General features: G+C 51.8%; 2 protein-coding genes and 1 gene segment (V, D, J or C); 1 reads left to right on the top strand and 2 right to left on the bottom strand.

Moving 5' to 3' along the window:
• LOC147527044 (T-cell receptor alpha chain V region 2B4-like) overlaps positions 1 to 2,731 on the bottom strand; it is a 100,552-nt gene extending 97,821 nt beyond the window's left edge. Inside the window, 2 exon segments of the V gene segment in view lie at positions 1,924 to 2,066; positions 2,675 to 2,731. Of these exon segments, the coding sequence occupies positions 1,924 to 2,066; positions 2,675 to 2,731 (200 nt within the window).
• The window catches only part of LOC147527043 (T cell receptor alpha chain MC.7.G5-like), a 158,181-nt gene that overhangs the window by 121,138 nt on the left and 19,198 nt on the right, over positions 1 to 17,845 (bottom strand). The window lies entirely within an intron of this gene.
• On the top strand, positions 7,996 to 8,298 carry LOC104371437 (feather keratin Cos1-1/Cos1-3/Cos2-1). The gene has a single exon (XM_009990446.2). It carries the CDS (start codon positions 7,996 to 7,998, stop codon positions 8,296 to 8,298), a length of 303 nt encoding a protein of 100 aa, XP_009988748.2.

Genomic DNA, 17,845 nt, shown 5'->3' with positions numbered 1-17,845 from the left:
AGAACAATGGAGGAGTGGTCCCTCCACAGGTTTGTATTCCAGTTTGCTAAGTGTTCCATTTTATCAGGGATTTGTCTCAATTCCCTAAAGAATTCCCAGCAACTGGCTCATTACTTTAGGAAATGGGAACTGAGGCTGGAGAAAGAACTTGATCCTGGATCTGTCTTCAGGCAGCCATTGCTGATTGTCATTCCTTGCTTTTGGGAGAGAATTGTGTCTGTTGGGCATTGAAGCCCTCTGCAACCCTGGAGAGCAACCAAAAACAGGACCTGAAATATCCAGGGGACTCTAGACACAGTGGAGTGCAGGACATTGAAGGCTGCCAACAATTCCCCATCAATGTTGCCGAGAGTTTTTTGTCACCGAAAATCTGGACAGAAACTCTCTAACACAATTTGCAGTGTTAGAAAGTGGCATTGCTTTTTTGTTGTACAGAGTGCATGGGGGGATATCTCCACCTGGCATGCACACTCGGCCCCTGAATATGAACTTAGTTAACATATTGTTAACATATTTAGACATTCATTGTTATTCTCTCTCTCTTTACATGCAAATTACTTCACATGCCCAGTTTCCTACATCTATTGTTCTCTTTGATTAGGTGATATCATTTGGGTAGGTGGACAATGAGTTCACCTGTACAGTTCCAGGTTGTACTTTCTTGTTTGCTGACCACACTTGGTATTTACCACTCAGATAAAATTTTGTATCAAACAAATCACAGTGTTTAGTACAAACATCGTTGCCAGGTAGCCTTCTATTCACTTTTCTGTTCTAGGTAAATCATTAACTTGTTCTAAAGGATGTGGCTTTACAGATGTTGCAAGAGAAAGCACAAACTTCAAGTTTCTATTGTGTCAGCAATCAGCAATCATCAATTAGGGTACTGGTTTTAGACAACACTCTGAGATAAATAAAGGCATGCAAAACCTCCAACAGGGTTGGCAGAGAAGACCTATATCACTTTGGAGAGTCAGGCCACACTAGAACAGCAGTAGGACAACAACCAAGTACCCTAGGCTTTCTCAGCTGAAGCAGATGATGCCTCATGAGCAAAAGACCACTTCATAGGGTGGGATCCAGCTGGAAGGTCAGCACCCTCCAGCTGAGTTTCCACATGCAGTCCTGGGGTGGGATTACCTAAAAACAGGTCCCCAGAACCATTCCTGTTGCCCATGGCAGAAAACAAGACCACTGAAATATGATGACCAGCTGTTGGACAGAGAAACCAGCATGGACTCAGGGACATAGGGGTGCCTCCCAGCCAAGCACTGGTGGTTTCCCTGAGAAGAAGACACAGGAAAAAGACTGGGACCACTATCTGGCAGTAGATAAATGCAGGAAAGTGTTTGAACAGAGAATTTTTTTCAGTTTCTAGCTGATGTTTTTTTTCACTTGCTGACGCGCAGATGCAGGGAAAAGAAGGGCTCTTCCCTCCTTGGGCTACTATGGCCACATAGCAAAACCATAAGAACAGTTGTGCCTCCTACCAGAAACCTTGTTCTGCAGCTGTGGCCATCACTGGAGGCACAGGGAAACGGACCAAGAAGACAAGCTGACAGGTTACTAGCCTTGAGCACTCACTCCAGTGTACCAGCTATTTTAAGCAGAGGGCATTTACAAGCCTGGTTTGGCTTGTTTATGGTGTAGCCTCCAGTGGGTCTGCCCCAAGTCAGGTGTCTTGGACTCTTTTCATCATCAAAGTCCCTGGGTCTAGAGGCAGCTGTAACAGTCACGCTGGCATGTGCTTCACAGCAGCACAGGCTGGGCAGGCAGAGGCCCAGCCTCACCACAGCGCCCAGGTGTTGCTGCTGGGCAGGCTGAGCTCAGGGCTACATGCAAGCAGTGGCAGGGAGGGAACTGCTCCTCAGTGCAGCCCCCATGTTTCTGAGCAGTGCTGCAAGCTGTGGGCACAAGTGCGGGCTCAGTGCACAGAAATAGGCAGCGCTGTCCTGGAGCTCAGCATCCCGCACATGCAGCACCACCTGGGAGTCCTCTGCAGACAGCACGGAGGAGAACCTCCCTGAATCTTTGTGGGATCTGGACATGCTCACCCAGAGAAGCATCTGAGGGGATTGATTTGGGAGCTGCTGGTACCAGGAGATGTGAGGACTGGAATCTGTGGTGGAGAAATTGCAGTGCAGAGTTGCACTGTGTCCCACCTGGATGGTCATTTCTGCTGGGAACTGGAGCACAGAGTCCTTCTGGGCATGACCTGTAAAGCCAGAAAAAGCTTTCAGCTTTGCTTGGCTGTCTACCTGTCCATCTATTACTTCATCAACTTGCTCACTGTCCCCACATTCTCTCTTACTTTTCTCAGCCTCTGAAAGGCTGAATTACTTGTCCCTGCACACTTCTTTCTGCAGGATGATGTCACTCCTCACCTGCCAGATCATCCTTCTTTTCAGCCATGCTCACTGGAATTTCCTTCCACAAATTCTCTCCATATCTGCCTCTGAGCTATGTTAATGGCTGATCTCTCCTTCAGCAGCAGAAGACATGAGCTGTTCCTCTTCCGTCTCTGACCCACCTCTGATATCTTCTTGCTGTAAAAATTCCTCCATATGACACATCACATCTTCTGCTCTTACCCTCTCCTTGTATGGCATTTTAGGTTTTCTTGCACCGAGTTAGCCGTCTATGTTTGTCCTACAAGATTTATGACCATCCCTACAGCGACTGGCAGCATTGTATCCAATGCATCTAGGAGAGAAGCTCTTACCTGCCTCATCGCTCCATTTCCTAACATCTTTCCCTCTTTAGGCTTCATCTCTATTAGCAGCACACTCAGGAACGCTCAGAACCTGCATATTTAAGGTGAGGTTTTGTTCCTCCTTTGATGCCCATTACTCCCGACATCTCCCAGATTATTTGACATACCCATCTGCAGCCCCTGCTCTCCCAGGTCCCCCAGGGAGTCAGGACTCACAGCTCCTCCCTTCCACCAGCAGCTGCACAAACCCTTGCTTCATTCTCCCCAGCCTGAAAGTCATGTCTCACCAAAGTCTGCCAGTACCACCAGGGCTGCCAGCAAAATCAGGACCCTGTCACACTCTCTGTTCACAGGGTGCCCAGGGACCTGCCAGCATGAAGGATCTGATGATTGCAACTTCACCTCTTCTGCCTCTGTCAGATCAGAGAGGCCCAGAGGGTGGAGCCAATCTCTCTCCCTGCTGCTCCACACAGGCCTCTTTGGGTCTTTCCCCCAACCTCTACCACAAGGCTCTCTAGAGAGATACTGAACTCACGCTTTAAGTACTGTCCATCAGAGGGACAGTACTTTGCCCTTGCAAACTTCTCCTGACATCAACCACCTAGCCAGCTGCACAGGCCTGCACCCAGCTCTGCAGGAGATGGAGAAGGCAGCCCTGCACCCACCCATGTCCACCCTGGCTCTGTCTAGATGGAGATAGGACCAGGAACACACTGAAGTGCCTGGACCCAGGTGTTGCACACTCTCTCCCTTTGCCTCCAGCCATAGAGGAGGCACCTGAAGAGAAGCATCTCTGTAAAGAGCATCTGCTGCAGAAAGCAGACGAACAGGGACAGGCACACTCCCTCCTTCTGGCAGAGGGAAGACATGGCAACACATCTCTCCGTTGTGCAGGCAGTCCCTCTGTGTCCCTTCACCTGCTCACATTACCCACAATCTCCAGCTGCTTGTCCCACCCTGGGCCCCAGAACCCCCATGTCCAGGCAAGCAAAAGGGCTACTTGCTTTGAATGTCTTCTGCTGTCTGCTGCCTGGAGCAGGGCTCCTCACACACTTGGCAGGGACTGCAGGAAGGCGGTTATTAGCATAGCAGCTCCCATGAACAACCTGGCTTCCAGCGGGCCTTCTGTGTCCTGTTGTTCAGTCAAGGCCATGACAGCAGGACAATGGGCTGCCTTCTGCTCTCCAATGACTGAAAACCTTCCAGGAGTTCCCTTGTAATACAACTGGTGCTGCCACAATAGTCCCCAGCTGAGGCAGGAAAGGTGGCTGAGCCTTTCCTCTGTGCCTCACAACCCTGTGAACATGGACTGTCACAGCTGTGTCAGCTCCTACAGCCACCCAGGCCTCCCTGGGCACTGGGCTTTGCTCAACATTCCATGCCAATAGGTCTCCTTCCACTTCTCAGCCACCTAAGACCTTCAGCCCCAGAGGGAAACGCGGCAGATCTCTTTGTGGCTCACCTTGAGCTCTGAACCTGAGGCTCAAATGAGTCTTTCAGCAAGTGCCCAGCGAAAGTGTCTCTCCAATAGTCCCTTCAACACCAGTGTCTCTCAATCTGAAGTTAAGGGGAATCCTGTGCAGTTAAGCTCTATGTCCCAAACACCAGCCAATGTGTGTCTGTGACAGGTGTCTGTGACCATCAGTATCTCCTTCTCCTGTTGGTGCCAAGGTAGAACTGCTGGCTCTACAGGATGCCTTTCCAAGGGCAGCAGAAACGCCTTGGAATTGGACTGGAGAGCTGGAGAATTCAGTTTGCAATAGTGTTTCTGAGCCTATTTACAAAGTTACCAGCAAGAAACAACTTCTGGTTGTGGTTTCCAAGCCACGGCTTCTGCCAGCACTGACTCAGTTGGGTCTTTCTGTTCAAGCAGTGCCCGGCTGCGCTAGTGGGTGAAAGAGATCCCCAGCCCCTGCCCGGTGAGCAGCGGCAATGCCCGGTCCGTGCGGCAGGACCGAGCCTGGAGCCGCCGAGGGGGGAACTCCCGGGGCTGCGGGGCCCCGTCGGTGCCGGTGCCGACGGCAGAAGCGGGGCCGGGGCCGGGCGGGGCCGGGCGGGGCGAGGCGGCCCCGGCGGGCGGAGCGGCAGCGCCCCCTGGCGGGCCCGGCCGGGGCTGCCCCCCCGCCCCCGACACAGCCGCCCGGCCCCGCCCGCCGCGGTTCGTGCCCGGCCGCAGCCCCGGCTCCTCTCCCCGTGTCTCCCAGCGCGCAGTAATACACCGCCGCGTCCCCGCGCCGGGGCCGGGCGAGCCACAGGGCGCTGGACCGGCGGTCTGGCAACACCGACAGCCGCCCCGGCGGCTCCGGCACCTCCTTGGACCCTTTACTGCTGCTCACGAGGAATGTCAGGCCTCGGCCCGGGAGCTGCCGGTATCAGTGGATGAAGTCGGTTGACTGTATGTTGGGGTGTGAGCAGTTGATGCTGATGCCGGTGCCCTCGGTGGTCTCTGCCGACGGCTCCTGCTGCACCTGGGCTCTGCCCACAGCCACCGCAGAGAACAAAAACAAGAAAAATTAATCTCAAAACCTTCTTTCTGCCCAGCCCTGCCTGCTCTTTCCCAAACAAATGCCGCAAAAGCAGTAAGGAACAAGTAGAGATGATGAGGAGAAGAGATTCCAAAGGATCGCAACATATGAGGTGCTTGTTACAAGTTGGTGGAGACATGAATTAATGAATGATAGGTGGAAAGGTGGAGTCATGGAAGAAAAAAATAGACAAAGAAAAGAAAGTGAGTAGTAAGGGTGAAGGAATGAATGTACGAGTTATACGGAAAGACACAGAGGGAAGGAAAGAACCAAGGAGGATTGGACAGAGACTAGAGCGAGGAGCTTGAAGATGCAATGTGGGATGGTAGCAGAGGGACGGATAGAGGGCATGATGGTTGGAGGCAAAGATCTGTGAAGAAGCCACAGGGGACGGCAGCCTCGAAGGGTCTGCGGGCGCCGCCCCATGGCCCAGCCCCGGCCCCACGCAGCCCCCGGCCCCCCCGCCAGCCCCGCGCACCCAGCAGCACCGCGGCCAGCCCCGCCAGCCCCGCGCCCCGGCACCGCCGCATCCCGCCGCTCCGCCGCCCGCGCCTCGCTGCCCCCCGCCAGCCCCGGCTCTCTGCTCCGGCACCGCCGCCTCCTCTCCGCCGCCTCCTCTCCTCTCCGCCGCCGCCAGCTCCGCCCCGGGGCTGAGCCCTGCGCCGGCGCCGCTCGGGGCTCGCCCGGGCTCCCGCTGCTCAGCGGCTCTGCACGGGCACCACTTGCTCGCCCGGCAAATGCCCTCGGCCCGGCCCGCAGCAAGAAGCAGCCTGCACAGCGCCAGCTGCACACGGGACAGCTGCAGGGCCTTGGCCCAGGACATGGAGCCGCTTCCCAGAGCCGGCTCCGAGCTCGGGGGCTGCCAACAGCAGCCGCTCCTTTCCTGCCCACGGGAGGGAGGAGGCTGAGAGCCGCCCTTCAGCTGCCCCTCTGCGCTCCCAGCACCGGGCCGGGAAGTTGGCTTGAGGCCAAGGCAGCGGGAGGACACGTGTCCGTGGGCGAGCAGGGCTCAGGGAGGGCAGGGCAAGGTGGCAGTTACACAGTCAGAATGGAGGTGAGAAGGGACCTCTAGAGGACATTTAGGTTGATCCACCACACTGATCCTGCAATTGACCAGTCATGGCCTGTCAACTCCCCAGCAAGCACAAGCTCACAGCAGGGCCTGCATACCTGGTGGGAGTTACACAGTCAGAATGGAGGTGAGAAGGGACCTCCAGAGGTCATCTAGATCCATCCACCACTCAGAACAGATGTCGCCATTGCACCAGACTTGTCAAGACCACTCTCAGTCCAGCCTTGAACACCTCCAAGCATGGAGATTGCACAACATCCCTGGAAAACCTGTTCCAGTTCTTATTTCTTTTAGCCTATTGCTTAGTCAGATTTCTACATGTCCCAGTTCCTTGTCCATTTTGTTTACTTCTATTGCTGAGAAATTACAGTGTCTTAATATAAAGTGCTCCATCTTCTCTGCCACTTCTGATTAGGTAATTGCGGAAAGCAGGAAGTGGCATTGGAGTTCCTTCTGTATGTCAATATCCATCTTCAACTGGTAGCCCAAACTGGATGCAGTGGTCCAGATGTAGTCTTCAATGCGACAGAGAGTCAGGGACACATTCCTGCTGCTGCTGGCAACACTTTGGCTCTCATAGCTCAGGATGTTCTTGGCCTTCCATGCTGCAAGGACACACTGCTCTCTCTTACGTTCAGCTAATTGTTTCTTAAAAAACCCACATCCTTTTCTGTGAATCTGCTTCAAAGACAGCAATTCCCCAACATTTCTGACTGCATAGTCTGGTTTCCACACCAGATGCAAAAACTTGCTCTTTTTGACCTTCATGAGGTTCCAGTTTGATCATTTCTTCATGATCACAATTCTTTGTGCCTGAAAGTCCAGTCAATTTTCCCCCACACCTTATCAGCCTCTTAATGAACCCATTCATCATCAGGAACTAAAGGAGAGGGTGTCAAAGGTCCTTTTAAACTCCAAGTACACACAACCCCTGCCCTTTCCCTCTCCACAGTGCCTGTTACCTCATGAGAAAGCAATGAGGTTGGCCATCAGCTACACTAGAGCCTCAGCTCAGAAGCAGCTCCATAGAGACAGGAATCAGTTCCACCTGAACTCTTCCAAAAGATCTCCCTGGCACTGATCTCACCAAGGTCCCTGAAGGGAATAAGGGAAGTCCTCAACTGCACTGTGTCCAAGTTGGACCTTAGCTCAGGTAGACAAATATTCAGGAGGGCAGATGGGCTCAGGAACTTTACACACTGTGCACAGTCCTTGTTGTCCTTCCCAGGAGCAGTCACTGGGCACTCAGACTGAGATTGCAGTGCAGGACATGAAGCTCCTGAGGGCTGAAGACCAAAGCTGTCATCAGTTCTTTGGCTTTCCCAGTGCAAGACACAGGGTGTGTCCTTCCACTCACAGCACAGTGATCTCAGGCTCCACGTTCCTTTCATTCAGTACCTGTTTTCTCATGGCAGAGAGAAACGCGGAGAAGGTCTTCTCAGAGAGAGTCTGGGATGTGGCTGGGGGGGCTTTTGGTTTGTGCACTACGAGAGACCTTCCCTGCTCTTTTTAGAGACCCAGCAGGCTGAGACAATGAAGACTGTCTCTCTTGGCACTGCCTCCATCTCCCCATTCAGTGGTGTCCTTGGTTCCTTTGTGACAGGGAAATCAGGCTGGTCCTCATGAAACCCTTGTGCTCTGCTTCCTCCCTGCTTCTCTCCCAGGTGCACTTGCAGCCCAGGGACATGTCCTGCTACAACCAGTGCCTGCCATGCCAGCCCTGTGGCCCAACCACACTGGCCAATAGCTGCAATGAGCCCTGTGTCAGGCAGTGCCAGAACTCCACCGCTGTCATGGAGCCGTCTCCTGTAGTGGTGACCCTGCCCGGCCCCATCCTCAGCTCCTTCCCACAGAACACCATTGTGGGCTCCTCCACCTCTGCTGCTGTTGGCAGCATCCTCAGCTGTGATGGAGTGCCCATCGCCTCTGGCTGCTGTGACCTCTCTGGCATTTCCAGACTCTACAGTGGCAGAAGGTATCTTCTCTGATGAAGAGGCTCCAAAAGACCCAAGGAGACATCTTGAGGAACTCAGAAGATGGTGCTTGGCAGAGGATGAATTTTGTGGTGTTTATTTTCAGCATAGCTGTCTAACATTGCCTTTCTTTTGCATTTCCTTGTTTGATTCACTTCCCCTTTGTAACAAGGTCACACCAAGGCCATCCTGGTGGGGATCATCTGTCTCCTCTCCCTCTATGGGACAGCCAGATGGACATCATGCAGGAACTTCTCCATGGCCAAGGACCGCAGACTCTTTCCTGCTCCCAAGGATCCATGTGCTGCTGTCCTCCACTTGGAGTTACTTTTGTTTCCCTCTTTTGACTCATTAAAGTTGTGCTGCATTCAAACCTGGCCTCCATGTTGACTTTCTCCCTATTGACGCTCCTCAGCTCTCAAAACAGAAGTGTGTTTGTCTGGGCTGGAAAGGGCTGAGGGTAGAAGAAGAACTTTCTCCATTCACAGAAGAATGAGAGGTTGGGACACCCTACAGTAGTTCCATTTTTTGGGCAAGATCTCTGGAGCTGAGGAAGACATCCCTGTTTTCTCTGCTGCAAGTTATTGTCAGGGTCTGCCTTGTTGTGTCTCCAGAAATGTCGAGAAAGGCAGGAGGGCCTGAGGGGTCAGCAGCTCCCGAGGAAGCGTATGGTCAGAGCTTTGCTGGGATGGTGAGTGTTAGGTGTGGGGATTCAGAAGCTGATTTGCTTTGCAGAATGGCAGGAGTGGTCATGCAGAGAACAGCCTTTGGAATGGCCCACAGTTGTTACTCCACCTTCTTCTTCCCTCCAACAACCAGTCTAGGGCCATGGCCAGCAGGCATCAGCAGCAAAAAGTCACCCATGCTGCTCAGTGCGTTGATCAGTTGGTCTGATACAGAAATTGTAGGAGAACATGACGATCAGCAAGGGCAAGGGTACCGAGTGCACCTCCTGAGAGAGTTGCAAGTGGGTGCACAGCTCTTAACTGCTTCATTGGTCCCCCCAGAGAATTTGTGCTCAAGAATTGGCTGCCATTCTTGGAGGGAGAGGATTTTTTTATGTGTAAATCTTATCCCTTCTCATTGGTGGAAATGTCTCACAGCAACCACTGGAGTTTTTTATTCTATTTCCTGCCATGAAAATGCCAATGTCTTGGCAGAAGTGAACAGGTGGAAGAATGGAAAACCCCGCATCACTCTCCTCCACCTGTGAATTATGTCTAATGAATTTTATCTCAGAACATCTGAAAGCCAACTGTTTATAAAGGCATTTCACTTCCACATCTGAAATCTTTTGTCTGTAGTTGTGCTATTGATCTGTAGCAGCACAGCTGCACTTCCTCAGCCTGCTGCAGTAAACCTGATAATAAGCAGAAGGTCCTTCTTAATCATAGAATCACAGAATGGTTTGGGGTGGAAGGGGCCTTCAAGATCATCTAGTTTCAACCCTCTGCCATGGGGAGAGATATCCTCCACTATACCAGATTGCTCAACGCCTCATCCAACATGGCCACGAACACTTCAAGGGATGGGGCATCCACAGCTTCTCCAGGCAACCTCTTCCAGTGCCTCACCACACTCAGAGGGAAGAATTTCTTCCTTAGATCTAGTCTAAATCTGCCCTCTTTCAGTTTAAAGCCATTGCTCCTTGTCCTATCACTATATTTACTTGCATAAAGGCTCTTTCCAGCTTTATTTTAGATCCCCTTTTAGGTACTGGAATGCTGCTAGATGGTCCCCTCAGACCCTTCTCTTCTCCAGCCTGAACATCCCCACTCTCAGCCGCTCATTGTAGGAGGCATGCACCTAGACTATGGATCATCTTTGGGGCCCTCCTCTGAACCTGCTCCAACAGGTCCGTGTCCTTCTTATGTTGAGGACCCCAGAGCTGAACACATAACTGCAGGTGGGGTCTCACAGGAGTAGAGTAGAAGGCGATGATCACATCACAACCTGAAGGACACACTTTGGATGCAGCCCAAGATACAATTGGCTTTCAGGGCTGTCAGCGCACTTTGCTGGCTCATGTTGAGCTTCTCATCAATCAGCACCACCAAGTCCTTCTCAGGGCTGCTCTCAATTTATTCTCTGCCCAGCCTGTACTTGTGCTTGGCTTTGCCCTGATCCTTCAGCAGGACCTTGCACTTGGCCTTGTTGAACTTGATGAGGTTCTCACAGGCCCATCTCTTAAGCCTGTCAAAGTCCCACTGGATGGCATCCCTTCCTTCCAGTGTGTCCACCATACCACACAACTTGGTGTCATCTGCAAACTTGCTGAGGGTGCACTCGATTCCACTATCCATGTCGCTGACAAAGATGTTAAACAGCATCAGCCCCGGTACTGACCCCTGAGGAACACAACTCTTTGAGTGCGACCATCCAGCCAATTCCTTATCCACTGAGTGGTCCATCTGTCAAATACATGTCTCTCCAGTTTAGAGACAAGGATGTTGTGTGGGACAGTCAAATGCTTTGGACAAGTCCAGGTAGACGATGTCAGTTGCTCTTCCCTTATCCACCAGTGCTGTAAACCCATCACAGAAGGCCACCAAATTTGTCAGGCATGATTTGCCCTTTGTGAAACCATATTGGCTGTCCCCAGTCACACCCTTATTTTCCATGTGCCTTAGCATACTCACCAGGAGAATCTGCTCCATGATCTTGCCAGACAGAGGTGAGACTGACTGGCCTGTAGTTCCCTGGGTCTTTTTTATTCCTTTTTAAAGGTGGGAGCTATGTTTCCCCTTTTCCAGTCAGTGGGAACTTCACCAGATTGCCATGACTTCTCAAATACGATGGATAGTGGCTTAGCAACTTAATCCGCCAGTTCCCTCAGGACACGCAGCTGCGCCTCATCAGGTCTCTTCTCTACTTCTCAAGCCCAAGAACATGGACTTTGAACAGTTGAGGGAGCTCCTAGAGCCACGAAGGCTTCCCTGGGGACCAGCTGGACAAAGAACTCTCCCATCGGTGGGCAGCTTTCAGCTTCAGCAAACTTCAGACCTTTGACCCATTTAGGTAACACGGCAATTCTCTTTCTGACCACCTCTGAGACATGACTTTGGCAACCCTTGAACCCCAAATGTGTCTGTGCAAGGCGTGTCCAAATTTTTTATCACATATCTTGGGGACTTCACCTGCATATGAAATTGTTCTGCATTTGGTGTGGAGGGAAATCCTCACTAACAGCCTCATGGTATGGAACCTATGGATAAAGTCTGAAGGTTTCAGTCACCTCTACATCATTGTTTCATGTCTGTGGTGAACTCAAACTGCTGACTCTGCGGAATGGCTTCCGAGTACCAGAAGAGATGCCCTGGGAGGAAACTATGGAGAAGCTTGGAAGAAGCCCGATGTCGATTTCGATGCTTGAAGCCAATGCCAATGTTGATGTTGATGACAATGTCCGGTGGCAGGGGGGCCGGGCTGAGTGGAGCAAGGTGGTCCCGGCGAGCAGAGCAGCAGCGCTCCCCTGTGGGCGTGGCTGGGATTGTCATGGAATCATAGAATCAAATAATGATCGAATCATAAAACTGTTTGGATTGGAAGAACTTTGAAAGACCATCTAGTCCAACCCCCCGTCATAGGCAAGGACATCTTTCACTAGATCAAGTGTCCCAAAGCCCCATCCAGCCTGACCTTGAACACTTCCAATGATGGGGCATCCACAACTTGTCTATGCAATCTGTTCTAGGGTCTCACCACTCTTACAAAGAATTCGTTATATCCAACATATCTATCATATCCAAATCCATCCTCTGTCAGTTTAAAACTGTTACCCCTGTTCTGTCCGTACTGGGAACAATATTATTTAACATCTTCATTACTATTGTAGAGAATGGGATTGAGTGCACCCTCAGCACATTTGCAGATGGCACCAAGCCATCAAGAGTGCTGCAGTTGGCACTTTTGAGGGAAGAGGCAGCATCCAGAGGGACCTTAAGAGGCTGGAGGAGTGGGCCCCTATGAACCTCATGAAGTTCAATAGCGCCAAGCGCAAGGTCCTGCACCTGGGTTGGGGTAATCCCCAGTATCAACACAAATTGGGGGATGAATTGATTGAGAGCAGCCCTGTGGAGAAGGACTTGGGGATATTGGTGACTGAAAAATTTCACATGAACAGGAAATATGTACTTGCAGCCAAGAAATCCAATTGTGTCCTGGGCTGCATCAAAAGAAGGGTGTCCAGCAGGTCAAGGGAGGTGATTCTCCCCTTCTACTCTGCCCTGCTGAGACCCCACCTGGAGTACTGCATCCGGTTCTGGGTTCCTCAATAAAGAAAGAGCAGGCCCTCGAGGGGAGGGCCACAGAAATGATCCGAGGACAGGAACACCTCTCCCATGAAGAAAGTCTGAGAGAGTTGGGATTGTTCAGCCAGAGAGGCTAAAGAGAAGGCTCCAAGAAGGCCTCATTGCGGTCTTTCACGATATAAAGAGGGCTTAAAAGAAAGATGGAGAAAGATTTTTTTACCAGGATCTGTAGTGACAGGACAAGCAATAATGGTCCATCAGAGCAGCACCTGCTGAGCTCACCAGCCAACGATGGAAAATCCTGACACAAGTGTGCTTTTTACACACCTGGTACACGTCTATTATGGCTGCCCAGTGGCTAACAATGGCAGCAGCTGATTTAGCCTAAGCAATGCTGCAGCTGCTTTCTGAGAAGATTTGTGACAAACCCATCTGGCTGGCACCTTGCTTCCTGATTCTGGACTTGCAGAGCACAGCCAGGAGCTGGACTTCTTCCTAGGGAGACATGTCACAGTTGGGGGAACATGAGTCAGAGCCTTCTAGGTCAGGTGAGGACCCTTAGAAAATGTCAGCCTTTCTAGGAGGCTTTCTGGCCCAAGGTTTGTCCTCCTGGTACTTCTGCAGCACTGGCCACAGCCTTCTGCCACCAATCGTGTGTCTCTGGAGACTGCTCCAGTGCTAAAAGCAGATGAGGAGATGGACAGCTCAGCAGTGCAGCTCCATGAGCTCTAATGAGCCAGGTCAGGGCTTGGCTCAGGCAGTTTGAAATCTCCTCCTGATGCCACCCGCTAATTAATATTAGTTTGGCTTTTAGAAGAGAGGGCATTTACCTCAAAGCAACATCAGCAGACCAGCTTCCTCTCTGGTGTCCCAGCCTCAGCATTCGCAGCTGCAGGGCATCTGGCTCAGCCCAGACACACAACCCTTTGCTGCTGTGTGAGCAGGTCAGGGCAGCATCTCTCTCTGCATTGAGGCTGGAACTGGTCCCAGACCTCCTCAACTGCCCTATGATGATCACCAGAGATGGGCTGGATCTTGTCAGACTTTGGGCTTATTTTGACTTGCAAAGCGGGAACCCCCGGAGCTGCAGCAATAGGGGTGGTCTCTAATTTTGATTTTGTCTCTTATATAGAGACTTTGCATGTGAATGGGCTGAATGTTCCAACAAGACCCTGTGGCTTGGACCCCAATACATCTTCTCTTTCCTGTCACTACCTCTGTCCAACCCACACAAGTCCCAAAGCCCACCACTGTCATTAAATCCACCAGAGATGGCTGGTGCCTGAGTTACCTTCTCAGCACTGGGCTTTCAAGGACTTGCCTAAAGTTGTCAGGGGCACAGAGACAGAGAGCTGGCCAGTGGAGTCCTGGTCCTCAGAGTGTGTGGGGAGAGGCTGTGCTTCCTCCTCCTCTTCTGCATCTGTCTTTGCTGGTGGGCGTTTGTTCCTCTGTGCTTGCACTTGTGTGTTCATTTGCAAATGCACTTGTGAGTGTCAGTGTGTGTGTGAACAAGCGTGTTTCTGTGTGCAGCTGTGCCTGTGTTTGTGTACATGCTCACTTTGGCAGGTGGGCAAGTATGCGTGTACGATACCAGTGTGTGTGTGTGCAGATGTGCACGTATGTGTCTGTGTACACAAGCATGTCTATACACCTGCGTGCAAGCATGAGTGTTGTCGTGGTTTAGCCCGGCCAATAGCTAAGCTACCACATCGCCGCTCGCTCACTCCTCCCCCAGCAGTGTGGTGGGGAGGAGAAAATCAGGAGGAGGAAATGGCAAAAGTGGTGGGCTGGGATAAGGGCAATTTAATCATAGAATCATAGAATCGTCTGGTTGGAAGAGACCTTCAAGATCATCAAGTCCAACTATTCACTCTGCACTGGCAGGGTCCCTAAACCATGTTGCTCAACACCAAATCCACACGGTTTTTAAACACCTCCAGGGATGGGGACTCTACCACCTCCCTGGGCAGCCTGTTCCAATACTTCACAACCCTCTCTGGAAAGAAATTTTTCCTGATATCTAACCTAAATTTCCCCTGGTGTAACTTGAGGCCATTCCCTCTTGTCCTGTCATTCATAACGTGGGAGAAGAGACCGACACCCATCTCCCTACAACTTCCTTCCAGGTAATTGTAGAGAGCGATAAGGTCCCCCATGAGCCTCCTCTTCTCCAGACTAAACAGTCCCAGCTCCCTCAGCCGCTCCTCACAGGACAAGTTCTCTAAACCCTTCACTAGTTTCGTTGCTCTTCTCTGAATCTGCTCCAGCACCTCAGCGTCCTTCTTGAAGTGAGGGGCCCAAAACTGGACACAGTACTCCAGGTGTGGCCTCACCAGTGCTGAGTACAGGGGGACAATCACTTCCCTGCTCCTGCTGGCCACACTGTTTCTGATCCATGCCAGGATTCCGTTGGCTTTCTTGGCTGCTTGGGCACACTCCTGGCTCATGTTCAATCGGCTGTCGACCAGCACCCCCAGGTCCTTCTCTGCTGTGCATCTTTCCAGCCACACTTTCCCAAGCCTGTAACGCTGCAGGGGGTTGTCGTGGCCCAAGCGCAGGACTCGGCACTTGGTCTTGTTGAATTTCATACAGTTGGCCTCAGCCCATCGATCCAGTCTGTCCAGGTCCCTCTGTAGAGCCTCCCAACCCTCAGGCAGATCAACACTACCTCCCAATTTAGTGTCATCTGCAAACTTGCTGAGAGTGCACTCGATCCCTCATCCAGATCATTGATACAGATGTTAAAGAGAACAGGCCCCAACACTGAGCCCTTTGGAACACCACTGGTGACCGGCCACCAGCTGCATTTAATTCCATTCACCACCACTCTCTGGGCCCGGCCGTCCAGCCAGTTTTTGATCCATCAAAGCGTGCTTCCATCCAAGCCATAGGCAGCCACCTTCTGCAGAAGAATGTTATGGGAAACAGTGTCAAAGGCATTGCTAAAATCAAGGTAAACAACATCCACAGTTCTTCCCTCGTCCACTAAACGGGTCATTTTATCATAGAAGGAGATCAGGTTGGTCAAACAAGACCTGCCCTTCATAAATCCATGTTGACTGGGCCTCATCATCTGACTGTCCTGTACATGACGCATGAGAACACTAAGGATGATCTGTTCCATGAGTTTACCTGGCACTGAGGTCAGACTGACAGGCCTGTAGTTCCCTGGGTCTTCCCTCTTACCTTTCTTGTAGATTGGCGTCACGTTTGCCAACCTCCAGTCAGCTGGTACCTCCCCTGTTAGCCAGGATAGTTGGTAAATGATGGAAAGTGGCTTGGTGAGCACTTTCGCCAGCTCCCTCAGAACTCTTGGGTGGATGTCATCCGGCCCCATGGACTTCTGCACATTTAAGTTGCACATTTAAGTAGCACATAGAATCATAGAATCATAGAATCATAGAATGGTTAGGGCTGGAAGGGACCTTCAAAGGTCAGCTAGTCCAACCCCCCTGCAAGGAACAGGGATATCTCCAACTAGATCAGGTTGCTCAGGGCCTCGTCCAACCTGGCCTTGAACATCTCCAGGGATGGAGCATCCACCACCTCTCTGGGCAACCTGTTCCAGTGTTCTACAACTCTCATGCTAAAAAATTTTTTCCTAATATCCAATCTGAATCTACCTCCCTCTATTTTAAAACCATTACCCCTTGTCCTATCACAACTGGCCCTCCTGAATAGCCTCTCCCCATCTTTCCTGTAGGCCCCCTTGAGGTACTGGAAGACCGCTATAAGGTCACCCTGGAGCCTCCTCTTCTCCAGGCTGAACAGCCCCAACTCTTTCAGCCTGTCCTCATAGGAAAGGTGCTCCAGCCCTCTTATCATCTTCGTGGCCCTCCTCTGGACCCTCTCCAACTGGTCCATGTCCTTCTTATGTTGGGGGCTCCAGAACTGGACGCAGTACTCCAGGTGAGGTCTCACAAGGGCAGAGTAGAGGGGAAGAATCACCTCTCTCGACCTGCTGGCCACGCTCCTCTTGATGCAGCCCAGGACGCGGTTGGCCTTCTGGGCCGCAAGAGCACATTGCCGGCTCATATTGAGCTTCTCGTCCACCAGCACTCCCAAGTCCTTCTCCTCAGGGCTGCTCTCGATCCATTCTCCGCCCAGTCTGTATTTGTGCCTGGGATTGCCACGACCCAGATGTAGGACCTTGCACTTGGCCTGGTTGAACTTCATGAGGTTGGCACGGGCCCACCTCTCCAGTCTGTCGAGGTCCCTCTGGATGGCATCCCTCCCTTCCAGCGTGTCGACGACACCACACAGCTTGGTGTCATCAGCGAACTTGCTGAGGGTGCACTCCATGCCACTGTCCACGTCACCGACAAAGATGTTGAAGAGGGCCGGGCCCAACACGGACCCCTGAGGGATGCCACTCGTGACCGGTCTCCACTTGGACATCGAGCCGTTGACCACTACTCTCTGAGTGCGGCCATTGAGCCAATTCCTTATCCACCGAGTGGTCCATCCATCAAACCCATGCCTCTCTAGTTTAGAGAGAAGAATGTCGTGCGGGACAGTGTCAAAAGCTTTGCACAAGTCCAGGTAGATGATATCCATTGGTCGACCCTTGTCCACCAGTGCTGTCACCCCATCATAAAAGGCCACCAAGTTGGTCAGGCACGATCTGCCTTTCGTGAAGCCATGTTGGCTGTCACCCACCACCTCCTTGCTCTCCATGTGCCTTAGCATGGTTCCCAGGAGAATCTGCTCCATGACCTTGCCAGGCACAGAGGTGAGGCTGACCAGCCTGTAGTTGCCCGGGTCGTCCTTGTTCCCTTTTTTAAAAATGGGGGTTATGTTCCCTCTCTTCCAGTCATCGGGGACCTCGCCAGACCGCCACGACTTCTCAAATACAATAGCCAGTGGCTTGGCAACTTCATCCGCCAGTTCCTTCAGGACCCGTGGATGGATCTCATCAGGTCCCATGGACTTGTGCACCTTCAAGTTCCTCAGATGTTCCCGAACCTGGTCTTCAAGTACAGTGGGCGGTGGTTCATCCTCACAGTCCCTGCTAGTTCTTTCCACAGCTTGGGCGGTAAGACAAGAGGCTTTATCAGTGAAGACTGAGGCAAAAAAGTCATTGAGTACCTCAGCCTTCTCTATGTCGCGGGTAACCAGAGCACCAGTATCCTTCCGGAGGGGGCCTACATTCTCCTTGGACTTCCTTTTGTCCCCTACATACCTATAGAAGCTTTTCTTATTGCTTTTTATATCCCTTGCCAAATTCAATTCCTTCAGGGCTTTAGCCTTCCTCACTTGATCCCTGGTCACTCTTACAGCTTCTCTGTATTCCTCCCAGGCTATCTGTCTCC

Source organism: Tauraco erythrolophus, chromosome 25 (genome assembly GCF_009769465.1).
Source record: "Tauraco erythrolophus isolate bTauEry1 chromosome 25, bTauEry1.pri, whole genome shotgun sequence".
Lineage (NCBI taxonomy): Eukaryota > Metazoa > Chordata > Aves > Musophagiformes > Musophagidae > Tauraco > Tauraco erythrolophus.
The sequence above is the reverse complement of the archived record's forward strand: the minus strand, read 5'-3'. Positions and strand labels throughout refer to the sequence as shown.

Excerpts from the sequence above, each read along its gene's own strand:
- LOC104371437 (XM_009990446.2), top strand. The coding sequence starts at position 7,996 with ATGTCCTGCTACAACCAGTGCCTGCCATGCCAGCCCTGTGGCCCAACC.